The sequence below is a fragment of the Ursus arctos genome, unplaced genomic scaffold, assembly GCF_023065955.2.
Source record: "Ursus arctos isolate Adak ecotype North America unplaced genomic scaffold, UrsArc2.0 scaffold_25, whole genome shotgun sequence".
Lineage (NCBI taxonomy): Eukaryota > Metazoa > Chordata > Mammalia > Carnivora > Ursidae > Ursus > Ursus arctos.
In genome coordinates, this window is record NW_026622930.1 from 42,778,931 (window position 1) to 42,805,797 (window position 26,867).

The following is a 26,867-nucleotide window of genomic DNA, read 5'->3' on the forward strand; positions in this document are numbered from 1 at the left end:
GTTTAGCATACATCTCACAAGGGATGTCAGGCAAAGATATTTTAAGTGAGTACTTCCTTAGTAGCCAAGATGGTTTTAGGTCACCGTACCAATAATACTGATTTTGTACTATTAACTCTAGCAAATTAATCACCACACTTAAAACTGGTATTAGATTAAAAACAAATTAACTCTGAGAAAAAAAGTACAATTTGTCATCTTAGTAACAATTATCTACTAAGTGTCAACTATACCTTAGTCTGCTCCATTTGGTCTTTGGCCTTTGACCTTGTAATCTGTATAGAAGATGGAACAGCCTTAGAACAAAGAAAATAAAGTTAAAAAAAGGAAGTGGCAAAAGTTTAATTCCATGTCTCTTTATGAAATAAAGTTCCTATTTTAAAGTTAAATTTTATCCTTGATCATTTATGGCAAAAAGATACTTGCTGTCAACTTGAATACTTATTTTTTCTGGTTCTATCTTGACTTAAATTACATTTAAATTAATAGCTTCAAAACTTATTTCTCAGTGAGCTGAAAGAAATCTCAAGCCATATTTTCCTGGTGTTTGAATCCTTGTTAATATGATTAGCTGGACATATGTAGAAGGGGTTAGATGAACAGACTAGAGTATTAAGATCTTTTGTTTTCTGTTTAATGAAAAGATACTGTACAGCTTACTCTCCCAGCTTTGACAGTTTGCCTTCAAGTCTCATGATTATGCATTTCACCACTGTCAATTAGAAAATGGAGACTTGATCACAAAATGTGGAAAAAATCTAGCATGAGAAAGACTAAGAAGTATTAACATATTTATCAACTTTGTAAAATTTCTTAGACAAAATCAGATTTCTCCCCTAGATAAGGAGAAATCCAAATCTCAGGGAAAATCTAGTGCTAAAGAAGGTAGGCTTTTCTCTAGATTGCAGGGTCATAAGAATTCAACAATGGCTATCTAAATAAAATAAAAAACAATTATAGGTGAATCTTATTACTTAACACCATGATGGGTTTCTTGTTCCCCCATACATACTATAACATTATATTTCTTTAAGTCTTTTATTTTATTTCTAGCATAGTTAACAAACGGTGTTATATTAGTTTCAGGTACATAATATAGTGATTCAACAATTTCACACATCATCTCGTGCTCATCATGACAAGTGCACTCCTTAATCCTCATCACCTCTTTCACCCTCGCCCCCACCTCTCCTCTGGTGACCATCAGTTTATTCTCTAGAGGTAAGAGTCTATTTCTCGGTTTGTCTTTCTCTCTCTCTCTCTCTTTTTTCCTTTGTCCATTTGTTTCCCCCTACATATATTTTTAACATATTTTTAAATAGTTATCTATAGTTTAGACCAATGATTGCTATCTTATTTCAAAAAGCCAGCTTAAACAGACACATGAAAAAATGTTCAAAATCATTAGTCATAGGGAAATTCAAATCAAAACCACATTGAGATACCACCTTACGCCAGTTAGAATGGCAAAAATGGACAAGGCAGGAAACAACAAATGTTGGAGAGGATGTGGAGAAAGGGGATCCCTCTTACATTGTTGGTGGGAATGCAAGTTGGTACAGCCACTTTGGAAAACAGTGTGGAGGGTCCCTTAAAAAGTTAAAAATTGAGCTACCCTATGATCCAGCAATTGCACTACTGGGTATTTACCCCAAAGATATAGACGTAGTGAAGAGAAGGGCCATATGCACCCCAATGTTCAGAGCAGTATTGTCCACAATAGCTAAATTGTGCAAGGAGCCGAGATGCCCTTCAACACTGGATTAAGAAGCTGTGGTCCATATATACAATGGAATATTACCCAGCCATCAAAAAGAATGATTTCTCAACATTTGCAGCAACATGGACGGGACTGGAGGAGATAATGCTAAGCGAAATAAGCCAAGCAGAAAAAGACAATTATCATATGGTTTCACTCATTTATGGAACATAAGAAATAGGAAGATCGGTAGGAGAAGAAAGGGAAGAAGAAAGGGGGGAGTAAACAGAAGGGGGAATGAACCATAAGAGACTATGGACTCTGGGAAACAAACTGAGGGCTTCAGAGGGGAGGGGGGTGGGGGAATGGGATAGGCTGGTGATGGGTATTAAGGAGGGCACGTATTGCATGGTGCACTGGGTGTTATATGCAAGTAATGAATCATGGAACTTTACATCAAAAACTAGGGATGTACTGTATGGTGACTAACATATTATAATAAAAAAATATTATCAATAAAAAAAATAAAAATAAAAAAACAAAACAAAACAAAAAACAAAAAGCCAGCTTAAATCTAACCCCTTCTAAGAGGTCTTCTTTGACATTCTTCCAAACATAAATAATCTCTCCCTCCTCTAATATACAGAATATATTTATCTATATCATTCCACCTGAGCACTATTGTATTAATTTTGGGTCCCTTCCACCTTATCCTAAGGTCATACACAGATAATAATCAAATAATCAAAGATCATTTAAATAAATCAATGAGATGCATGAAGCCCAGAAAAACAGGCAGTATTCAATATGCCTTTATATTATTCAATTCATATTTAAATTAAGAATGAGTATACAGTCTAAGATCTTTTATACATATCTTTAAAAGAGCAAATCACCAGTGACTAAGTTACAAATCCCACTGCCCCGGTTCAAACTTCAGCATTCTTGACTCACTGACCGTTTCGTTTAAATCACCCCTCCTTCTATGCTGGGTTTCAGCACTCCAGACACTCAGACCAGTCCTCCTCAGTCAGTCACTGGAACCTGACTTCTGCCCACTGTTTTCCTATCTCAAGAACCTATAAACTACATCAAGAGACCCGATTTTCAACTTCTGAGTTACTAATATGTCATTCCCATCTCCTACGAACAAGTTAAATGAATAAAGAGAGTTAGGGGAAGTAGTTATTTTAGTTATTTAATCTCTTAAAGAAAATTCCAGTTAAAAGAACTATTCCTCTATATCAAAATAGGATAGTAAATTTACCTTTTTTGGCTCAGCTTTCATAGTAGTCTGGTTTGATAACAGAAAACAAGGCATATCAGGTCTATAAAGACCCACTTTAAATACTCCTCGTTTAGCTTTCTCTCTTTGCTCTTTCAATTTCTGAAGCTGCTTTTCTTCTTTGTATTTTTGGAGCATTTGCTTTCGTTGATCAACTAGAACAGTTTTCATTGACCCTAGGCAGAAAAAACCCAGAGTATATATTTCAGAAAAAAAGTTAGGCAAATGTCTAACTTCTAACTTCAACTGCTGTTAAGAAATGCTTTCAGTAACTTTTGTTAATTCCTTAGCACTCTAACCACAAGTTATTTCAAGCCCTATTCTTTTAAAATTTATATTTATTTTGCTTTTGTCTTTTCAAATATTTATTAACTGCTTGCTACACACTAACCATGTATTACTTCACTTTTGAATTAATGAACTTGTATGATAGCCAACCTCTAAGCTGACCCCAATGATTCTCACCTCCTGGCAATGGTGCCCATGTGTCATCCCTTCTCACACTCAATAGGGCTGACCTGGATAACCAACAAAGCACTGTGAATTGATGGAGGGTGACTCCCAAGATTAGGTCATTAAAGACACTAAAGTGTTTGCCTTGCCCCCTTCTTGGATCACTCTCTGTGGAAGAAGCCAGTGGCCTTGTAGAATCTTAAGGGGACTTGATTGGCCCTATGGAGGTGTCTACATGACAAAGTTCTAAGGCCTCCTGCCAAAAGCCAGCATCAACTTGCCAGTCATGTGAGTGAGTCATCTTGGAAGCAGATCATTCAGTCTGAGTCAAGTCCGCAGATGCGTCCCCGGATGACATCTTGACTGTAACCTCTAGAACCACCCACTTAAGCTGCACCCAAATTCCTGATCCACAACGATTGTGTGAAATAATAAATGTTTATTGTTTCAAGCCACTAAGTTTTAGGTTAACAGATACCCCAATATTAGGGCTACTAGTCAGTTTCTTTAGTTCAACTTAGGTTTCCACCTACATACTGTTTTAACTGGCTTGGGAAGTATAAGGGGCTATGTGCAAGACATGCTTAGACAGCATGAATAATAAGAGAACTTCTGCCCTTGAAGGGCTCACAGCATCCTGGAGAAATGAACAGTTTCAGTCTGGTTTAGTATGAAACAAATAGGAGAATGCACACAATAGAAATCAGAATAAACCTCCATGTGGGAAGATCAGGAAAGGCTCCTCAGAAAAGAGAATACCTGAAAAAGGTTCTGAAGAATGAGTCTACGTTTGCCTGCTGGGTAAGGGTTAAAAATAATTCATGAAGATAACGGCCCAACTACGTAAATTTGCTAAAAAAAAGAAATATGTACTTAAAATGGGTAGATTTTTTATGCCATGTAAATTACACCTCACTAAAGTTGTTAAAAAGAAAAAAAAAGCCAGAGAACAGAACATGCAAAAGCTCAGATGCTGAAATGGTTAACCGATAAAACCTCTGTATCCTCAACTTCTTCTCTAAATGTTGCCTTCATCTCTCTAACAGAAACCTGGCTCTCTCTGAAGACAGTCTCCCCAGCTGTCCTCTCACACAGTTGACTGTTTTTTGTTCTCACAATGGTGCTATCACTAGACCTAAAGAGGGGAGGTGTTCTCATCGCTGCTTCCCAGTGATTTCCTCCTTGTCACTAAAAGATCCCATCTTTACATTTCATGTCATCAGATCACACTATCCAGTACCCTGGTTTGTTGTCTATAGGCCCTCTAGGTTTCCTCTCGTCCCTTGAAGGCTTTAGCTGCTAGCTCACTGTCACTGTCTCCATCACTATCATTGTACAAATCCTGATGACCCCTCCAATATGCAGGCTTCTCCATTCTTAGGCTTTCTTTCCTCCAATGATCACCTGATGGTCACATCCATGCCAGTATTTCAATCTTTCTCATGTTGTGACACATGTAAAAGATAACATTTAGACACCACACTGGACCAAACAGATCTGCTTATGACCAAACACAACCAACCAGAGAGAGATCTCTGACCAACCCAGGTCCTTACAGAAACATCAATATTTTGTCACACCTGTATTCATTTGTAACACAATTGGCACCCTACTTCTCATGCTATGGTCCTATTGAAGAAAGCTAGTCAGTTGTCCTACGGAATGTCCTGCACTGTATATTTGTTTATCTGCTTTCTCAAGTTTTTTACTCATTCCTCTAGCATTCATGTTTCCTATAAACTGGAAATTATATCTAAGGTTTTGATTAGACTCAAGTTCAACTTTTGGGGCAAGACTATGTCCTGAGTGGCGCTGCCAAAAACCTTGGAGTCATCCTGACTTTTCTTATCAACCCTACATCTAATCCATTAGGAAATCCTATTGGTCCAAGCTTCTAAGTATATCCAGAATGCAACCATCTATATTTAATGCTACTACTTTGATCAGCCATCATCAACTAAATTATTTCAAGAGTCTCCTACTTGGGTTTTCCTGAGACCATGCTTGCCACCCTACAATCTATTCACAACAGAGCAGCCAAAGTGATGCTTCTAATACACTAATCAAATTTATATAAACATCTATTAATCCCTTCATGACTTTTCATTTCACTCAGAGGCTCCAAAGGGATGGGAGCTACCCCTTATTCATTCTTCTCTAGCCATGCTTGTCTACTTGCTTTCTCTGGAACACACCAGGTTCACTCCCACTTCTAGTCCTTCGATTTGAGATTTTGGTCAAGGAATAGAGCATTTGAGGCAGCAAGAGAAGAGGCAAGGAGATGACTTAGGAGTCATAACATCACTGCTTCCCAGACAAAAAATGTCTAGTTCCTCCTTGAGAAGCCATCCGCTATCATTCTATGACCCCATTTTCATTTCCTCTCAACTCCTAAGAGATGTTGTTCTTTACTTTCACCCCTTCAACTACCAGCCCATTTCCTCTGACCTTCAAACATGCATGGATCACTTCATCTCAAAAACAAAAACAAAATCCTATAACATTTTTATCCAATTCTTTTCTCTCACTTTCCTTTAGAATCACAAACATGATAAATCCAGAAGAAATCATTTAGCCCAACACTCTCATTTACAGAATTAAGGTTGAATATGTAGGGTGTCTTGTAAGTGCCACATATTACAGTGGTCCTGGAAATAATAAAATTGAAGTAGTGGATAGTTAACTTAGCACCCCATTTCATTCTCTATTAAACTTCTAAAAAAGACTATCTCTGTCATTTATTCAGCATTTATCCCTGCTTTATTTCACTGCAATCCAGCTCCTAATGCCTGCTATATAAATGCAACTAAATAGGAATCCAGTTACTCCTTTTGGCAAAATTTGAAAGTAATTTCCCACTTCTGTTCCTTCTTGTCTAGCATCCCTTGCTTTCTAAGACATTCTACTTTTATTATTTTTATCTTTTGCTGAGATCATTCCTTTCTTCTTTAATTGGTTTTTTCCTTCCTAGTGACTCCAAGTCTAATTTTTAGCAAATTGCAAGGGTGAATTCTTTGCTCTTTTGAGAAACATTCCCATTGATAAGGTATCCTTATTCAATGGATTCTTCAATCAGTTCTCTTTTTAATGCCCCTTATCAATTTCTCTTGGCAACAGTTATCTTACCAATCTCCAAAAGTAAGAACTTTAGGATTCCTATTAGGCAATATAGATAATACAGTGTTATAATACTTCATAGGTGAAGGGCTTTAGCCTAGCCAGGGACTTGCACAGCCTTTACCTGAAACAGCATTTAGTTGTAGAAAATAGCAAGTTACCTAGAATGAAGTTTCAAAACTCCATGCTTCTGTTTAGGGTTTTCTTAACCTCGGGTATTAAACCAAATTTTATTCACTCTTCAAAGCATTTAAAGTTACAATAGACCTTTACTTACTTGTCTTGACACTGGCCTTTTCTGGAACAAGCTTCTGACATGTCTCATCTAATTCAAGAAGAATTCTACTTTCCAAGGTTGGAATGTTGACGTCTTTCAAACCAAAGTGTCTATTTTGTTCATATTCCTTATGTCTGTTTTCTTTTTGAGACAGTGATTTCCTATGAGCAATTCTGGTTCTAATCATGTCGACACTTAAATCCCTTCTGTGTCGACTGGCAAAATATGATGAAGACATCCTATTGGAGGAAAAAAGAGACCAACTTCCGTGGATTTTTATTATTTAAAAAATTAAGATTTCAATTCAATTCCTGTCCTATCTCAGAGTCTTTGAAAATAAAAATATTAAAATACAAAAAAAAAAAGGAATATGTAACACTAAAGAGAGGGAAGGAGATTATCAAAAGGTGAAACACATTTTTCATTTAGTTCTAAATAGGAACTTGCTTGAGAGATAAAATGAAGCCCAAGAAGCTATGGTCCAGAATATAAACAAAAGGCATTAGGAAGTTTATCATAAGCGCCCTACATTCTTCAACAAGAATAACTAAGAAATCTGCCAGAAAACAGATAAAAGAAAAATCTGCATAAGAAATGCAACAAAGTAAAATGGTACATGATTTAAAGCAATCAACAGAGTCTAAAAATGAGAATGCATATGACCTGGATTCCAGTAAGATTCTTCTTCAAGAGCCATGGGGAAGTGACAAAGGACTGTGTTTTGTTTTCTTTTTTTAAGTAAACCTTACACCCAACCTGGGCCTTGAACTGGCTACCCGGAGATCAAGAATCCCACATTCTACCGACTGGGCCAGCAGGCACCCAAGGACTGTGCTTTTCAAGAATCCTCCTCTACTATTTGATTTGTCACCTCCTGCCAAGTATTAATTTGCTAAATATTAAAGAAAAAATAAAACTTACAACTAGTTATTTTAAAATACAGCATAGCATTATACACGGGAGAGAAAGGAAGGAGAAAGAGAACTAACAGGGTATTTAGTAATCACTTAAACCCTAAAAGATGGTATTCGCGCCTTACACAGATGAGGTAAATTAACTGCTCCCGTTAGCACGGCTAAAGGGTGGTGGAGCTGGCTTCCCAAGTCAGGCAGCCTGGCTTTTCACATACATCTAAGCTCGTTCTCTGACTTACTGGAGTTTCTTCCAGCTTGAAAATCTAGAAATGCCTTAGTCTTGCTTGCCTAGAAGTTCTCAACCGGGGTGTTTTCAGTTTTCACGGGATCTGAGAAGAGCTACTGGAATTTAATGTTGGGGCCAACAATCTTAGCAGTACCTACTAAATACTGGTCCCGCCCCAAAGGCTAATTATGCCCCGGTGGCAAAACGCTGACTATTACACAGGTCAGGGTAACAAACAAATTTACTCTCCTGGAAGACTGCGTCATCAGTTACAGGAAGGACTTGTAACACGGTCCTAAAGGAGACTCCCCTGAGCTGCGTCCCGCCCACCGCCTCCGTCCTTCGACCCTTCTAGACCTTCTACAAAGCAGGCCAGCTCCCTCCCGCCAGCTCCCCAGCACCCGCCTACCTGAGGCAGCTTCTGGAGTAATACCTCAACAGAACTAAAAGTCAAGGAACCCTCGGGTCTGAAGAACCACTGCCGCCTCCGAAGCAAGAACCCCTACAACCAAGAGCTCCGCAAAATTCAAACTTCCCGCACGGAGCCTCTGATTGGAGGGGTTTTAACCAACGCTTCCGGGGAAATGCCCGCCTCTTCCCTTCGAAGAAGCTTGCGATTGGTTTGTTCTTTGCGATATTTGAATTGATTGAAAGGTGAACGGACGGTTTAAAGGACTGGTGTGAGTGGAATGAACGGGCAGGTCTGCAATTGATGAGGGGCGGAGCAGTGGGATTTCCGGGCTTTGGCCAGTGTAAGCGGCCCAGGAGTGACCCGTGCCCCCAGGGCTTCCGGTATCTGAGAAAGCGCCTAGGCTTTGGGAAGAGAAGGAGCCTAGAGCTTCCAGGGATTTTTAATGTCCCTGTTTAGTCACAAAAATCAGAGTTTATTGGACTGTTTTCCTCAACGTTTCGAAGGAAGGACTTAGCACATCAAATTTCTTCTTTCATTGTTTAGTGTCAGCTTTTCAAGGGTGCCAGTTTTTGTGTTTTGTTTTGTTTTGTTTTGTTTTGTTTTGTTTTGTTTTGTTTTGAAGTAGGCTCCATTCCCAAGGGTAGCCCAACTTAGAGCTTGAACTCAGGACCCTGAGACCAAGACTTGTGCTGAGATCAAGAACTGGATGCTTAACCACTGAGGCACCCAGGCACCCTGCCAGTCTTTTTTTTCCCCGCCGTTTTTTTTTTTTTAATGGAAGTAAAATTTAAATACAGAGAAAAGCAGTTTCTTTCAGTGTAGATTTGATGAGTTTTACTAAATGTAAAGAGCTGTGTAACCATCACCCAAGAGTTCCTTCAAGCCCCTTTCCAATCTCCCACCTTTTAGACAACCACTCCTCTGAAGTTTTATCATAAAAATAAAGGTGGTAGGTATTCTTTCACATCTGCCTTCTTTCTCTCCTGTTTTCAAGATCCATCCCTACTGTGAAGTGAATTAACATTTAGTTGTTTTTATTGTCAAAAAGAATGCCATTGTATATAATTGACCCTTTAACAACGTGGGTCCATTTATATGTGGTTGTCGTTGTTGTTTATAAATACAGTACTATAAATGTATTATCTCTTCTTTATAATTTTCTTAACATTTTCTCCAGCTTACTTTCTTGTAAGAATACAGGATGTAATACCTGTACAAAGTATATTAATCAACTGTTTATGTTATTGGTAAGGCTTCCTATCAACAATAGGCAATTTGTAAAGCTTTGAGAAAGTCAAAAGTTACACTCAGATTTCCTGCTGTGAGGGGGTTTGGAACCCCTAACCCCCTGTAGTTTAAAGATCAACCATACTTTGCTTACCCATTCACCTACTGATGGACATTTAGATTGTTCCAGTTTTTGGTTATACAAGTCTTTTTGTGGGCGTTTTTTATTTCTCTTGGGGTGAAATTTCTGGGTCATTGTAGGTAAGCTTAATTTTATAAGAAATTGACAAGCAGCTTTCCAAAATGGTAGGACCATTTTACACTCCCACTTGTGATGTATAAAAGCCCCAGTTGTTCCACATGCTTGCGAACATTTGGAGTCATCACTCTAATTTTAACCCCTCAAATGGAGAATAGTGTAAGAAAGGCAGGCAGGGACGGAGCACACCCCAAAGAGGAAACTACCCTCAAAAGGATTTTAAGGCACACTGGAAGGAGCCCTCCACCTTTTCCCACTCGAGCAACTACCTGATAGATGAGCGTGTGGACAAAAACCTGATTGGGTGACAGGAGCATGGAGGGTTAATCAGATTAAAACAGCCCCCCAACATTCTCATAAAACCTCTAGACTTAAAACTCTGATGGCAACCCTTTTGGGTCCCCTCCTTCTTGGGGAGCTTTGTACTATCACTCGATAAATTTTGCTTTGCTGCCCAGCACTCTTCATCTTGTCTGCCTGTTTATGCTTCGAAGTGGCGTGACCAAGAACTGTGGGCACTGAAGGAAAAGAAATCCTGAAACACCTCTAGTGGGTATTTAGTTTTAATTTTGTAGTTCCCCCAATGTCTAATGAGGATGAGCATCTTTTCATGTACTTAGTGACTATTTTTATATCTTTCGAAATATTTCTTCAAGTCTTTTGCCTGTTTTTAAAATTGGGGGTTATCTTCTTAAATTTGGTTGTCTTTAAAGTATTCATTTGTAGTAGTTCTATCTCTTCTGGGTACAAGTCCTTTGATATATATATATATATATATATTTTGAATATATATATGTATTTTGAATATATATATGTATTTTGAATATATATATATGTATTTTGAATATATATATGTATTTTGAATATATATATGTATTTTGAATATATATATATATGTATTTTGAATATATATATATGTATGTATTTTGAATATATTCTTCCAGGCTATTGGTTGACTTTTTTAAAATAATAAACTTTTAGGATGATTTCAGATTAACAAAATTACAAAAATAATAGAGTTCTTATAAGCCCCACATCCATTTCCCCCATTACAGTTTCTTAGATCTTTCCTTGTTTTTGGTAAACTTCACAATTTTGAGGAGTATTGATCAGATATTCTGTAGAATGCCCCTCAGTGGGAATTTGTCTGCTGTTTTCTCCGTGATTAGACCAGGGTTATGGGTTTTTGGGAGGAAGACCATAGAGGTGAAGCATCATTCCCATTTTATCACATCAAGTATGTAATATCAACATGTCTTATCACTGTTAATGTTAAGCTTGACCACTTGGTTGAGGTAGTGTTTATCAGGATTCTTTACTGTAAAATTACGAATTTTCCCCCTTTCCAGACTGTTCCCTTTGGAAGGAAATAACTATGGACAGCCTACACTTAAGGAACAAGAGGTTATGTCCCATCTTAAGGACAAACACAATGAACGTGAGTTATTTTGAATGGTTTGCATGGGAGATTTGTCTCCTCTCTATTATTTATTTATTTAATCATTTATATCAGGACTCATAGATATCTATTTTAAAGATTTATTTATTTATTTTAGAGAGAGCATGAGTGGGAGGGGCAGAGGGAGAGGGAGCGAGAATCTTAAGCAGGCTCCATACCCAGCACAGAACCCAACACGGGCCTTGATCTCACAACCCTGCGATCATGACCTGAGCTGAAAACAAGAGTCAAATGCCTAACCGATTGTGCCACCAGGTGCCCCATGGATATTTATTTTATACTTTGGGTCATACTCTAATACTACTTTATTCTGTTGCTCAAATTGTTCTAACTTTGTCCATTGGTAGCTTTTTCAGTTTGTTCCTCTGTCATTTTAATATATCTTCATGACTGAGGGATTTTTTTTTGTTGCTGTTTTTTGTTTGTTTTTGTTTGTTTATTTTAGTACTTCCTTACTTTGTGGCTCTACAAAATGCTCTGGGCATGTCTTGTATACTCACTGCCCACTACCAGGACCAGCCATTTCTCCAAGGAGACTTGATTCCTTTTACGAAGAATGGTACTAGAAACCAAGATCTGGTTATTAGGTGTGCTCCTTGGTACTGGGGAGTCTCTCAGCTGACAGACCAAAGATATATAGCCCTTTCTTTCTTTCTTTCTTTCTTTCTTTCTTTCTTTCTTTTTAAAGATTTATTTATTTATTTATTTGACAGAGAGACAGCCAGCGAGAGAGGGAACACAAGCAGGGGGAGTGTAAGAGGGAGAAGCAGGCTCCCAGCAGAAGAGCCCGATGCGGGGCTCAATCCCAGGACTCCAGGATCACACCCTGAGCCGAAGGCAGATGCTCAACGACTGAGCCACCCAGGAGCCCCATATATATAGCTGTTTCTATACTAAGGTATGCATATACATATCTATAAATATTTCTGTACATAACCACCTGTATCTATGTTAAATTAATCATGAATTCATGCTGATGTCTCCAATTGTAATCTACTACCGCATAGATCATTCTAGTTTCCTCCCTTTGCTTATCTGTAACCTTCCACTCAAAGAACAGAAAACTTGGAAAACGAACTCTGTTGGTTTCCTTTTCATTTTATTCATAGCATCATTGGTAGGTAAAACATTTTAAGTTTGATGGAGTCTAATTTATCAAATTTTTCTTTTATCTTTTGTGCTTTGTTTCTTTAAGAAATACTGGCCTACCACAAGGTCATGAAGTCATTCTATGTTTTCTTCTAGAAATTTGGTAGTTTTAGTTCATATGTTTAGGCCTGTGACCCATCTCAAATTAATTTGTGTGTGGTATCTCCAATCTTTTCTCACTTGTCTCACTGGTCCAGCACCACATATAAATGAAATGGCCATTCAGGTGATTTTCTGAGTTAACTAAAAGTATAGTACTTTAGTGCATTAAGAAATATTTTAAAAAGCATGATATATGGGAAGGACACAACATTGCATATTCAATCCATTTAGCAACAAGGATGAGACTGGCAACTTTGGTGAGAATAATTGTAGTTGAGCAATGGTGGCAGAAACCATACTGGAATGAATTAAAGCTTCACTGGGAATTAGTGGAACACAAGCTGAGAGTGTAAGTAAGAAATAAGTTTTTAGTGATGGAAAGGACTTTGAAGATTAATGACTTACATTAGATCCCACAGGTAATTAAGTAGCAGAGCCAGACTCAAACCTAGGTGTTTTCGTCTTCCTGGCTGAAAATATGGCTTGTTTCAATATTGTTTTGAGAATGGAAAAGCACATGGTCTTTGAAGTCAAATAGATGGGGTTTAAAATTGCAGCTTTATGGGCACCTGGATGGTGCAGTCGGTTAAGTGTCTGACTCTTGGTTTCAGCTCAGGTTGTGATCTCAGGGTCTTGAGATCGAGCCTTGTGTCAGACTCTGGGCTCAGCATGGAGTCTGCTTAAGACTCTCTCTCCCTCTCCCTCTGCCCCTCCCCCATCCCACCTCCACTGGCTTGCACAGGCACTCTCTCTCTTTCTCAAATAAATATATATTTTTAAATTGCAACTGCACGTTGTGCAAGTTCTCAGACCCTCCGTTTCCTTATCTACCTCTTAGGAATGTTGGGAAGATTAAATAAAATAATGAGTTCCAGTTCTGTTTCCCACCAAGATGCTGACAAAGTAAAATTGCTGGCGCCCTCTTCCAAGATCAACCTCAAAGGAGCTACAGAGTGAGGGGAAATGCCAGGTTACCTAGGAAACACCCAAATACCAAGGAAAGAGAAAATTCTGGGGCAATGTGGCTGTTCTGAACTGGTGTTTATGGGAAGATAGATACAGCTTGGGGCAGGAGACAGTGGAGAATAAAATAGGAAATTGTGAAAGTTTGCCTTTTGCGTCTCTGCTACCATTCTCTCAGGACACACTGTGCCTGCTCCTACATAGCAGCAGCTAAGATCTCCAGGAAATACAGAGAGAAATATGAAAATAGATTTTTGAAAGTGAACAAATACATTAGTAGTATTTGTTGCTGTTTAAAAACTGCTAAGATCAAAAGAAAGAGAAGATACATTCATAATAACCTAGAAAGTCTCTAGATAATATCAAGATGTGGAAGGTCAGAATAAAGAGAAAACAAGGGATAAGAGGATGTACTAAAAGTCTCATCTAATAAGGGGCTTTCACATATAGTACTTTTTTAAAAGTAGGAAATAGAAAATGTGGGATAAACTGAAATTACAGATTAAGATGATAGAAAAATTTATAAATATATCAATAATTACAGTAAGTATAAATGGAATAAACTGACTAGTCAGAAGATATCTTGGACTTTTAAAATCCAGATATATGCTGTTTATAAGACATATGCCCAAAGCACAGACATGAAGTGAAAAATAAAGGAATGTTATATATTACGTCAGGCAAATACTAACCAAAAAGAAATCCAATACATTGTTAGGGATGGAGAGAGTCACAGTGTCATGATGAAAGATTCTATTCGCCAAGGTAGAGTAATTTGAAACATGTAAACATCTGATAAAATAGATTCACAATGGATGAAGCAAAAATTTATAGAATTACAGGGAAAAAAACTGATAAATCCACTTTATTGTGAGGGATTCATCACACCTCTCTCATTATTGATAGGCCAAACAGACAATATATTAGCAAGGATATATGGAAGATCTGATCAAAACAATTCACAGAGTTGACCAAAGGGACAAGGAGCAATCAGAGAATCCATCTTTCTCAAGCACACATGGAACAGTTACAAATGATCACACAGTAGACCATGAGGAAAACTTCAACAAACTTCAGTGAATAAATATCCAACAGAGTTAGACATTAAGAGCAAAGAGGTAAGTTAAGAAATTCTTGTTAAATAACTCTTGGATTAAGAAGAACTTATATGGGAAATTTTGAAATGCCTAAAACTAAATGGTAATCAAAAAATGCTATCAAAACTTGTGGGAGAAAGCAAAATAGATGCTTTGGGAGAAATTTTGAGCCCTAAATGCTTAAGTTAGGAAAGAAGAAAATATCAATATGAATAAGCTATGTGTTCCTCTTAAGAAATTAGAAAGAAAACAACAAAGCCAAAGAAAATGGAAAGAAATAGGGGCACCTGGCTGGCTCAGTCGGAAGAGCATGCAACTCTTGATCTTAGGGTTGTGAGTTTGAGGGCCATATTGGGTGTGGAGATTACTAAAAAAATAAAGTTAAAAAGAAAGAAAATAGAAATAATGAAAGAAAAAAAGAAAGCAATGAAATAGAAAGTAAAGATACATTAAGAAAATCAACACTGCTGGGGCGCCTGGGTGGCGCAGTCGTTAAGCGTCTGCCTTCGGCTCAGGTGGTGATCCCGGCGTTCTGGGATCGAGCCCCACATCAGGCTCCTCTGCTAGGAGTCTGCTTCTTCCTCTCCCACTCCCCCTACTTGTGTTCCCTCTCTCACTGGCTGTCTCTCTCTGTCAAATAAATAAATAAAATCGTTTTAAAAAAAAGAAAAAAATCAACACTGCTAAAAAAAAATCAACACAGTTAAAACTTGATTCTTTACAAAAATTAAAATAGATAAAATGCTAGTAGGATGGGTCCAAAAAGCATATACAAATAATATCATGAATGCAAATATTTAAAGGGAATTATACCAGTTATCTACTGCTGCATAACAAATTATCCTAATGTTTGTAGCATCAAACAGTATCCATTTTACTTGCTCTTGATTCAACGGTTCAGGAATTTGGGCAGATATTAGTGGGACAGTTCACCTCTGCTTCATGTCTGTGGTCTCGGCTGTATTTCTTAAATGTTTTCCATTGCCAAGATCTAAGGGTAGAGAAGTGTTGGTGGTATCTCCAGTGGTCTGAGGCAGCAGCCCAGAGTGGTCCATCACATTCTAAAGTTAGTCAAAGTCTCATCTTTTTCCTTAAAAATCACTGATGCATTTTTCTCTGTAAAATGTGAATTCTATATGGAATTTATTGTAATATTAAAGTGGTATGTTATTCCCAAAATTTTCAGCAAATGTAGATGCCCCGGGAGGATGCCCCATAATTTCCTGTGATTAGGTGTATGAGATGTTTGTTTTTGGACAAATGATACCTGACCCTTTGTGGTTCTGAACCTTTGTTTTCCCAGATACAAACTATGGGATTGATAATGTCTGCCTACATACACACTTGATAGAGTTGTGTTGAAGATAAAATGGAAATAATACATGTGAAAATGTTTTGAAAACTGTAAAGCTCTGTATAGATAATGCCTGCTGTTGTTGGGCACCTGGGTGGTTCAGATGGTTGGGTGTCTGCCTTTGGGTTGGGTCGAGATCCCAGGGTCCTGGGATCGCCGAGCCTCGTGTCGGGCTCCCTGCTCAGTGGGGAGCCTCCTTCTCCCTGTGCCTCTGCCTCTCTCTCTCAGTCCCTCATGAATAAATAAATAAAATCTTTTTAAAAACCCTGCTGTTGTTGTTAAGGTATTTTTAACTGGCAAAAGCAAGCAAGCAAGCAAGAAAATGTTTATAAATAACATAGTCTATCTATACTATTTCCCCAAAATAACTAGTTCTGAGATAGGATCTTTGGGAGATATATGTTTTCTTTTTTTTTTTTTTTTAAGATTTATTTATTTATTTTGAGAGAGAGAGTGTGGGGGTGGGGAGGGGTGGAAAGAGAGGGGAGAGAATCTTGAGCAGACTCCCTGCTGAGCATGCAGCCCAATATGGGGCTCAATCTCATGACCTTCAGAGCATGACCTGAGCTGAAATCAAGAGTCAGTAATTGCTTAACCGACTGAGCTACTCAGGAGTCCCAGGAGATACATGTTTTCTAAGAGTCATTGTCTGGGAGTTATTGTTCCTTTTAACAAATTCATAAACATGCTAGTAGTTTCAACAAATGAGATAGGGATAGAAGGAAATAGAATATCTGGAACAAAAGGAGTTGTTGAATTTCTATGACATTTTATTTATCTGTGTTATATGTAAGCATTTCTAGATGAAACTACATAATGAAATTGGTAAAGATAGCACAGTTCTTTTAGTTGAGATTTTTATCATCAGAGGGACACCATCTTCTCAGTTAAAGAAATATTTTTAAGTTAATAAGTCTGCAAAATTATTGTCCTTTCTATAAACTTTAGCTGTGCAACATTCACGATACATTCTAACTTAAAATAATGATGACCTAAAATCAGAATGATATCTCAGTATTAAAAATTAATGAATCAGCAGTTCTTGTAGTTGTAGAAACCCTGAAAAAACTGTCAAGAAAAAGGCTGTGGAGCCAAGGAAACAGTCAGAAAAACTAAGAGGCAGCCCACAGAATGGGAGAATATATTTGCAAATGACACTACAGATAAAGGACTGGTATCCAAGATCTACAAAGAACTTCTCAAACTCAATACACGAGAAACAAATAAACAAATCAAAAAATGGGCAGAAGATATGAACAGACACTTTTCCAATGAAGATATACAAATGGCTAACAGACACCTGAAAAAATGTTCAAAATCATCAGCCATCAAGGAAATTCAAATCAAAACCACACTGAGATACCACCTTACGCCAGTTAGAATGGCAAAAATAGACAAGGCAAGAAACAACAATTGTTGGAGAGGATGTGGAGAAAGGGGATCCCTCCTACATTGTTGGTGGGAATGCAAGTTGGTACAGCCACTCTGGAAAACAGTGTGGAGGTCCCTTAAAAAGTTAAAAATTGAGATACTCTATGATCCAGCCATTGCACTACTGGGTGTTTACCCCAAAGATACAGACGTAGTGAAGAGAAGGGCCATATGCACCCCAATGTTCATAGCAGCATTGTCCACAATAGCTAAATCGTGGAAGGAGCCGAGATGCCCTTCAACAGATGACTGGATTAAGAAGTTGTGGTCCAGGGGCGCCTGGGTGGCACAGCGGTTAAAGCGTCTGCCTTCGGCTCAGGGCGTGATCCTGGTGTTCCGGGATCGAGCCCCACATCAGGCTCCTCCGCTATGAGCCTGCTTCTTCCTCTCCCACTCCCCCTGCTTGTGTTCCCTCTCTCGCTGGCTGTCTCTATCTCTGTCAAATAAATAAATAAAATCTTTAAAAAAAAATTTTGTCGTCCATATATACAATGGAATATTATTCAGCTATCAGAAAGAACAAGTTCTCAACATTTGCTACAACATGGACGGCACTGGAGGAGATAATGCTAAGTGAAATAAGTCAAGCAGAGAAAGACAATTATCATATGATTTCTCTCATCTATGGAACATAAGAACTAGGATGATCGGTAGGGGAAGAAAGGGATAAAGAAAGGGGGGGGTAATCAGAAGGGGGAATGAAACATGAGAGACTATGGACTATGAGAAACAAACTGAGGGCCTCAGAGGGGAGGGGGGTGGGGGAATGGGATAGGCCAGTGATGGGTAGTAAGGAGGGCACGTATTGCATGGTGCACTGGGTGTTATACACAACTAATGAATCGTTGAGCCTTACATCGGAAACCGGGGATGTACTGTATGGTGACTAACATAATATAATAAAAAATCATTATTAAAAAAAAAAAAAGAAAAGAAAAAGGCTGTGGAAAAGAGGTCACTGTGTCACCTAAAAATACATCAAAATTCATGATTATGTATTTTAGGGTAAATGAATACACATATGTAGAAGAAAGAATGCTGTGATTGGTGATGTTTCTATGTGGCAGGGAAATTATACCAAAATCATATTTATAACAATGAATTCAGGTGTGTAGATGGTGAATTATTTTTACATAGCTGATGACACTGTAAATTAATATAATCCTTTTGGAAAGCACTTGGGCAGTATGTGCTAGAGCCATAAAAACTTCAGAGCCTTTTGACCCCAAAATGCCACGCCTGGTGATCTGTCATAAAATCATATGCTTAAAGATGTTCACCGGTATCCAGACAATGGAAAACGGGAAGCAATTTAACTGTCAGTGCTGGGGAATGGTTTGGTAAACAATCTAATGTGTTTGATGGCATACTGTGCAATCACTAAAAACATAACCGTGAAAGCCAAGTAACAGCATAGAAAAATGTATATAATATAATGTTAGTGTGAAATGAAATAGACAATGCTTGTTCATTGTTGAAAAAGTGAACAGGAATATAGCAAAATTATAATAGCCATGTTACAGAGGAGCTAGAGAAGACTTTTTCCTTTCCTCTTTTCTTCGAAATGTCTAATCGCAAGGCACCGTTACTTTACAATTACAAATGTGTTAGATTATCCTCACAATGTCAATCTTAAGAAAGATCACAGAGACTATAAATTTTAGACATGTTCAGTGGTTGTTTGGAGACTTGAGGATGATCAGATTTCAATGTGTTGATATAGTTTGGGAAGTGGGACACTTGCTCCTCTACTCCAGTTGCATAGCCATTTTTAATACTCTGAAAGGGTATTAAGCCAGTGGTAAAGAGTGGAGGTGTCCGGGTGCTGACAGCACGGACTCCGTTTTTGGCCCTCCGTCTTGCTCATGCCCTGAAATGACCTCCCTCAGGGCTATCTGTTCCAGGCCCCCAGAGGTTAACGCCAGCCCGGACTGCAACGCCGGAAGCCTTGTTCTGATCTTCCCTAAACTGGTGCACCAACGGCGCACTTGAGATAAGTATTAGGCATGACTGGTGCGCAGAAGGCACTGCTTTAGATAACGAGCGGAGAGCCTCTGGTGCGCACATGATGCCACTTGAGATAACTACCCTGTGACCTCACCGCCACGCCTCTCGCTCTATAAAGCCTGGGCATTACGGTCAGGACTGGGCAGAGAACAGGGCAGAGGACAGCTGAGTGGCGCTTGGATCATTTGTCCACTGGATTTCCCGTCTGTAAGTTACCCTGGATGAAGCTTTCTAAACTGTATGGAACGGCTTGCATCATTTTTCTATCTCAAAGTACCTTCTCAGTTTGGAGAATCCTCCACCTTCTAACGGGGAGGATGGCGGGGAGGAGCTCAATAACCCACGATGAGCCAAATTGTAGTATTAATCTGTGTCTATTTACCTTTAAAATACCAGTTATAGAAGTCACCAAATTTAGATAACTGGTTATCTAACTTTTAAGGCTTTTTGTAGAACTTAGTTCAACATTCATTGAGCCCTAAGAACTAAGTACTATAATTAAGCATTGGGGACAACATAAATGAGAAAGATACAGTTCTTGCCCTCAAATTATTCTTCCAATGGTGAGCTTGTAAACAAACACCTTGTATCAAATCCAGAGGAGCTATGGAGATCCCATTCAGCACTAATCAACTTTTTTAGCTAAGCAATCACTTACTCAGCTAACCCAGCTGCCGCTTAGTGAAGGCCGGCTATTAATGACTAAACTAAAATTAGTGAGATTTTAATGTACACTAGTAACCTCCGAACATTGCACTATTTTCAGTCTTTTAATTCATAGTAGTTCTTTTATATTATATTATTTTTTATTTAAGTAGGCTTCACGCCCAGCACAGAGCCTAATGTGAGGCCTGAACTCATGACCCTGAGATCATGACCTGAGCTGAGATCAAGAGTCAGACGCTCAACTGACTGAGCCACCCAAGGGCCCCTCGTAGTTCTTTTATATTTTATAATAAACATTTTTTTAAAGATTTTATTTATTTATTCGACAGGATAGAGACAGCCAGTGAGAGAGGGAACACAAGCAGGGGGAGTGGGAGAGGAAGAAGCAGGCTCATAGCGGAGGAGCCTGATGTGGGGCTCGATCCCATAACGCTGGGATCACGCCCTGAGCCGAAGGCAGACGCTTAACCGCTGTGCCACCCAGGCGCCCCTATAATAAACATTTTTTTTTAAATGAGTACTGTCTCAATTAGATAGTGGTGAGCTGTCCTCCATAAAAATCTCAAAACCTTTTTTCCAAGAAGAGAATTCTGCTGCTACATGGAGCAATAGCTTTATCAATGAGGACTTAAAAAAAAAAAAAAAAAGATGAGAAAGTACTGTCAGAGTAATAAAAAGTTTTTTTAAAAGGCAGAATCCAAAACTATATAGTTTTAATCCAGTTTTGGAAAGTAAAATATCTAACTTTAATTATAATAATTGCTAATAGTTAATAAGCTCTTGCTATGCGGCAGGCACTGTTTTGAAAGTGCTTTACCCATTTAATCCTCACAAGAACCTTATGAGGTAGCTAGGGTTAGGAAACTGAGATACAGACAAGGAACCTGCCCCAGGTCACACAGAGAAAGTGGACAAAGGAAAAAGGAAATGTCAGAATTCCAATAATTCTTAGATCTAGAGAGAGTAAAAACAGGTAATTTTCATTTTCTGTTTTGGTTCCATATTTTCCTAATTTTTCTGCAATGAACCTAAATTGTTTTGTAATCATAAAACTGTTTAAAAATATTCAAGTTTTACTGTCATTAAAATTATTCAGTAAAATAGCAAATGGAGTGCTGTAAGCCAATACATTTCAATAAGCATACAAAGAGCTTTTTTTTTTTTTTTTTTTAGAGAGAGAGCAGGCGTGAGAGTGGGGACACGTGGTGGGGGAGGGGCAGTGGGAGAGGGAGAGAGAATCTTAAGCAGGTTCCCAGCCCAGTGCAGAGCCTAATTCAGGCTCCATCTCATGACCCTGAGACCATGACCTGAGCCAAAACCAAGAGTCGGTCACTTACCTGTTGGAGCCACCCAGGCGCCCTGCAAGGAGTATTTGTATTGACTATTTGATGACATTTTCTTATAGTTTAAATGGGGACATGAAATGATGTCAGAATGTTCCTTCAGTGACTGTAAAAACCCTTAGGCTTGCATTTTGAGCCTATTGCCAGTTGCACACATACTGTATAGAATGTAACTTTACACAAAACTTCTTCAGGATAAATCTAATACATATTAATCTAATTCTGACCCAAAGAAACAGAGCATTGCAGACTCAGCAAGACTGCTACTAGCTGGGTTTTGATTCCAAGTCCCCACTTTAAAGCCACACGGCTGGCCCATCTTAAAGGGATAGCACTTCTTCATGCCTTGACTACTTGACTACAGGTTTGAATCCACACCTCTGACTTCAGTGTTTGTGCTTTTTCTAGAATACCATGCTGCCTCTCAAAATGATCATACCAGTGTTTCTCTTTGGCTTCTTGTATTCTGAAAACTAAAGCTGTTCATGCAATATTGAAGCAAATATCAGGGTACACCCCGGAAAACATGCTGATTTAAATGATTTACTGATAATTCATAATTAACCAAAGACAGAACTGAAACGTGAACGTGGGTATACTTCCGCCATTGAGACCTCATGGGTTACACACATGCCTGTTCTCTGAGGCCTTATCCTAACAGACTGCAGTAGCGAGGAAGGCTGCCCCCAGGCTGGCAAAACTCTTCAATGCTGACTCAGGGTACTTGTAATGATTTCTGCCCCAAAGAACCTAAAGTGTATTTTACTTGTAACGGCATCTAATGTCAGGGAAGAGCTTTGAAAAACTTCATAATTCTTTATGCTCTCAGGGTTGCACTTGGAAGAAGTGAAAGATAATGCTCCTAGCTCACAATGATGAGGGAATCTCTGCGACGAAGGGGAGAAAACAGGGCTGAGAAAGCAGCCCTGAGCTTCAATTTAAGGTGACTGAGCCTGCCCTGCAGCTGAAGAGAAAAACTGGAATCCAAGAAAATTGAGTTCATTTAGTGTGGTAGAGAATTTGTGGTTATAAAAAGAAGGGAATAAAAAAAAAATAAAAAAAAAATAATAAAAGAAGGGAATAGTGTGGGGTCTCCTGATTGGATGGGGGCCGCCAAGTGTGGGGTGACATGATGGAGCGGACCCAGCAGCACGGGAGAAGAAAGGAGATAGAAGTTCGCTGAACACACCTCAAGGAAACAGCGCGCAGGACAGCAAAGTGGACACTGTCTGTCAAGGGGTGGTAGTTGGGGGAAGGTGAGGAGGTATGGGGACCTATGGAATTTTCCTTTTTTGGTACCTGTGTGTGGTGTAAGTAGCTCATTGGTCAGCTAGGGCTTAACAGATATTTTGAGGTGCATCACCTAATGGGCCCGTTTATATTCAGCCCAGTGGTCACTGTGGGCCCTTCTACCCCATTCAGGTCTCCATTGTTCAACGTGTTTGCCTGAAAGAGGACTCTACAAATAGGAGAAAAAAAGAAGTAAGGGTAATTGTGAACCTGTAAAATCTGCTTTTGTTAGTTACTGTCAAGGGTTTGGTCATGAGAAAACGTATGCTCTAAAATCCTACACCCAAGCTGTCCGAAGTGGTTGCCACCAGCCACATGTGGCTATTAAGCACCTGAAATGGAACTAGAGTGACTAAGGACTAAATTTTTAATTTTACTTCATCTCAAGTAGTTTAAATTTGATTCAGTTATTGGGAAGCGTTTAGGTATGTTTGTAACAACTTGGGTATGGGGATATACTTTACAACTCTAAATTTTATGACGTCTAAATACAGATCAAGCTTTCCAATAAAGATCTAAAGTCCAAACTGAGATCTCCTATAGCAGATTTGGGAGCCATGGTACAAAAAATATATATATATATTTCTTTATATTCTGTGTTGAAATATTTTGGACAAATTATGGATACATTGAGTTAAAACCTATTACTAAAATAAATTTCACCTGTTTCTTTTTTAATGTGGCTATTAGAAAATTTTAAATTGCGTGTGTGGCTTGCATTATCTTTCTATTGGGAAAAGCTGTCATATTTATGAGAAACATTGCTATTTGAAATATCAGTGAAAATGGAATGTCTCATTCCTGTTCAGAAGATCTGAGCCCTATGGGTTACTTTAACACAAGGAAACAGCCTCAATTTCTAACCAAGAGCTTCAGATAAGAGGTTTTTAAATACCTGTTTCCTTGGAAACTACAAATCAGAGTAGAATATTCCTAGGAGAACTTCTAAAATGTTTCCAAGGGAAGGCCAAAGCCATGTAAACAATGTTTCTCCTCTGGTGATACCGACCCTGTCCTTTGGAGTGATTACTCTTTTTTTTCTTTTAATCAGTGATATCCGTTGTTGTGCTTTGTTCCTGTTGCCTTCAGAACTAAAGTTGCAGAGAAACCTCAGTTGCTAAACTGCTCCTGCTTCATGACATCACCAGTTCAGAGCCGATCCCCACTTCTCCCGGTCCCTCTTCAGAGCCCTTCAGCACGCGCTCCAACCCTGAGGTAAGCCCCTCCCAAGCCTCTGCTGCCCAGACAGCCCAGGATCCAGGAGAGGCCGTGCAGCACAGGTGAGTAAACCCAACTTGAACTACAAGTGTGTTCCTGGTGGTCTTCCTCTGAGGAACTTTATCTGTGGACATCTTGAAATGGAGTCTTGAAATCTTGAAATGGAATTACCAAAAAGGAGCAAGATGAATTAGTCATTGATTCCAGAAAAATTTGTAATGTAAAGCGTGGAAAGCAGTTTTAGAGTCTAATCAACCTGGGCTGTAAGCCTGGAGTTACTCGATTTCTGTTCTCAAACTTCATTAATGTGAATAATATCGAAACCTCTATCTCATAAGGTGGTAAGGATTTAATGAAACGCCCTATTTAAAGAGCTTGGCATAGAAGCTGGCATACAGCCAGCACTTTAAAATGGTATTTACTGTTAGCTGACCGCAAAGGGGAAAGTTAGTGTGAGGACCAACTCCTGTGGGCATTCCTGTGTTGTCTGGACCAACTCTGTTTCTGGCAAGGCAGGAAGTGGGGGCAGGGTGGTGAACGGAACCTAATTCATTAATCAACTTGCCTGATCAGTTAAAGTTAAAGGAAGGCAAAAGGGGCTCTAAATTTTCCTTTGGAATCAGAAGATGAAGGAATTGCAGATAAAGGATTCTCCTTTTTAGAAATTTGTTCTGCTTTTGCATGTTTTATTTTTTAAAGATATATTTATTTGAAAGAGAGAAAGAGTGAGTAAGCGAGGGAAGGGGTAGAGGTAGAGGGAGAGAGAATCCTCAAGCAGACTCCCTGCTGAGCACGGAGCCGGATGTGGGGCTCAATCGCAGGACCCTGAGATCATGACCTGAGCTGAAATCAAAAGTTGGATGCTTAACCAACTGAGCCAGCCAGGTGCTCCTGCTTTTCCATGTTTTAAAGATGCCCTTACTTTATATGCCTAATAAACTTTTAATGTTTGGTGGCTCCAGAGTCCCTGTAAACCAAGCCTTGGATTAGCAGGCTATCGGGATGAGAATAGGGTAGTACTGAAAAGAGTGTGGGCTTTGACCCCATAAAGACATGGCTTTAAATTCCAATCCTGCCACTTTTTAAATCCGTAGGTTAAAGGCTACATATGGTCTTGGTCAAGAGACTTACTTCTTCCTGAGCCCCCTTTGATAATGATACTTTCCTCGTGGAATTTTAAGACAAAGTACCTGACAAATAATAGATTTTCATTAAATGGTACTTTAAAATATTAACAATGTCAATAATAACAATATCCTTGGACCTGCCAATAGGAACTATGTGCATATCTGATGAAAATATCAAGAAATGAAGAGCAAAGAAGTATTGCTATCAGAAGTTAGTAAAAATGGCGAAATTTAGTGTTAGTTGGTCACCACTATAAACTGGTAGAGTCTTTCCAGAAAACAAGCACTGAAGATGTTTCCCTAGCAGTCTCACTCGTGGTAAAGGATGGGCAGGATTTTCCTTAATGCACAGCTCTGTAAGCCATTGCTTCAGAGCAACATTTCCCCCCACCCATGTCCATTTTGAAATTTAAGGAAAGTCAAACTCCTTCAGACTTCTTTTCTCCACTTATTGCTGCTTTCTGTCACCAGTCATGAAAAGCTGTTGATTCTTCCCTCAGAGCTGGTCTTAGAAAACATAGCAGAAATGCAAAAAAATGTTGATTGACATTTTTATTATGTAGATGTTCTATATAAAGTGACAGGAGTTCATTTTTTTTATGCTGCTGTGAACTCGGTTCAAAGTGACTGAAAACACTATTCAAATTTTCTGTAAAATTTAAGCACACACCTGCAAAATTATCTGTGAAAATATATAAATACAGAGTTGACAGATTGCCATTATTTAAACGTTACACATATTGACAAATCCCGGACGGAACTGTGTGATGTGGCAAGATCGCGTGGAGCTTTCTTGTATTGTAATTTCTGCAAGTATTGTGATAACAGTTTTTGTACAATAAATAGTAGCTTAAAGATTCCTGCAAATAGTTCAATCTAACCATATGCCCCTAAAGATCTAATTAAATGTTAAAATCTTCAGTTATCAAAAAAACACACCTAAAAAACCCACATCTTTCTTTAAAAGAAAGTGCTGAGTAATTTATTATATTTTATATATGTTATATTACAAATTAATCATTCTTTTATTAGCTAGTTAAGCTATTTTTAATTTCCCTATTATATGTAATCCTTTAACAACTTTTAAAATGTCAGGTGTTGTTCCAGCTTTTCTTTTATATCTCAACATTTTTTTTTTTTTATTTCCCTGGTCTTTACAATGGGAGAAAGAGTGACAGATTTTTTTTAAAACTATTTTTAAAAAAGGAAAGAAGTAAAAATACCTGTGAAGGCAAAATGTTTACATTTACATCACCACTAGTCATTCCCCACTAGTGCCACCTCCTTTTTTTTTTTTTTTAAGGTTTTATTTATTTATTTTGGGGGGGAGGGGCAGAGGGACAGAATCTCAAGCAGACTCCTTGCTGAACATGGACCCTGATACAGGGCTCAGCCCAGGGCTCAACTTGGGGCTCAATCTCACAACCCTGAGATCATGGCCTGAGCTAAAACCATGAGTCAGAGGCTTAACCAACTGAACCACCCCTGTGCGCCCCACTGCCACCTACTTCTGAGTGTGATCCCTTTCAGTGTGAAAGGGATCTTTTTTTAAAAAAGATTGATTGGTTTTGAGAAAGTGAGAGAGAGCACAGAGTGGGGGGAGGGACAGAGGGAGATAAAGAGAGAGAATCTCAAGCAGACTCCCTGCTGAGCACAGAGCCCTACGTGGGGTGAGATTCTGAACCTGAGATCATGACCCCAGCTGAAATCAAGAGTTGGACACGCTTAACTGACTGAGCCACCTAGGCGCCACAATTTCTGACTATTTTATTAGGAGAGAATCCCAGATGGG

At 38.7% G+C, this 26,867-nt stretch overlaps 2 protein-coding genes across 3 annotated transcripts in view; one reads left to right on the forward strand and one right to left on the reverse strand.

The window, feature by feature from the left end:
- The window catches only part of DLGAP5 (DLG associated protein 5), a 37,509-nt gene extending 28,991 nt beyond the window's left edge, over positions 1-8,518 (reverse strand). The window contains exons 1-4 of the mRNA XM_048220154.2: positions 8,381-8,518; positions 6,832-7,070; positions 2,967-3,160; positions 234-296 (exon numbers count right to left, since the gene is read on the reverse strand). Coding sequence (XP_048076111.2) covers positions 234-296; positions 2,967-3,160; positions 6,832-7,069 — 495 coding nt within the window. The 5' untranslated portion in view covers position 7,070; positions 8,381-8,518. The remainder of the gene's footprint in view (positions 1-233; positions 297-2,966; positions 3,161-6,831; positions 7,071-8,380) is intronic.
- An 11,054-nt stretch (positions 8,519-19,572) lies between these two features.
- The window catches only part of FBXO34 (F-box protein 34), a 137,882-nt gene continuing 130,587 nt past the window's right edge, over positions 19,573-26,867 (forward strand). The window contains exons 1-2 of one of the 2 annotated variants that reach the window (XM_057318738.1): positions 19,573-19,638; positions 23,820-23,945. In XM_057318738.1, coding sequence (XP_057174721.1) covers positions 23,866-23,945 — 80 coding nt within the window. In that variant the 5' untranslated portion in view covers positions 19,573-19,638; positions 23,820-23,865. Of the gene's footprint in view, positions 19,639-23,819; positions 24,011-26,867 lie in introns of those variants that run through there. The other variant, XM_057318741.1, reaches the window with a different exon arrangement.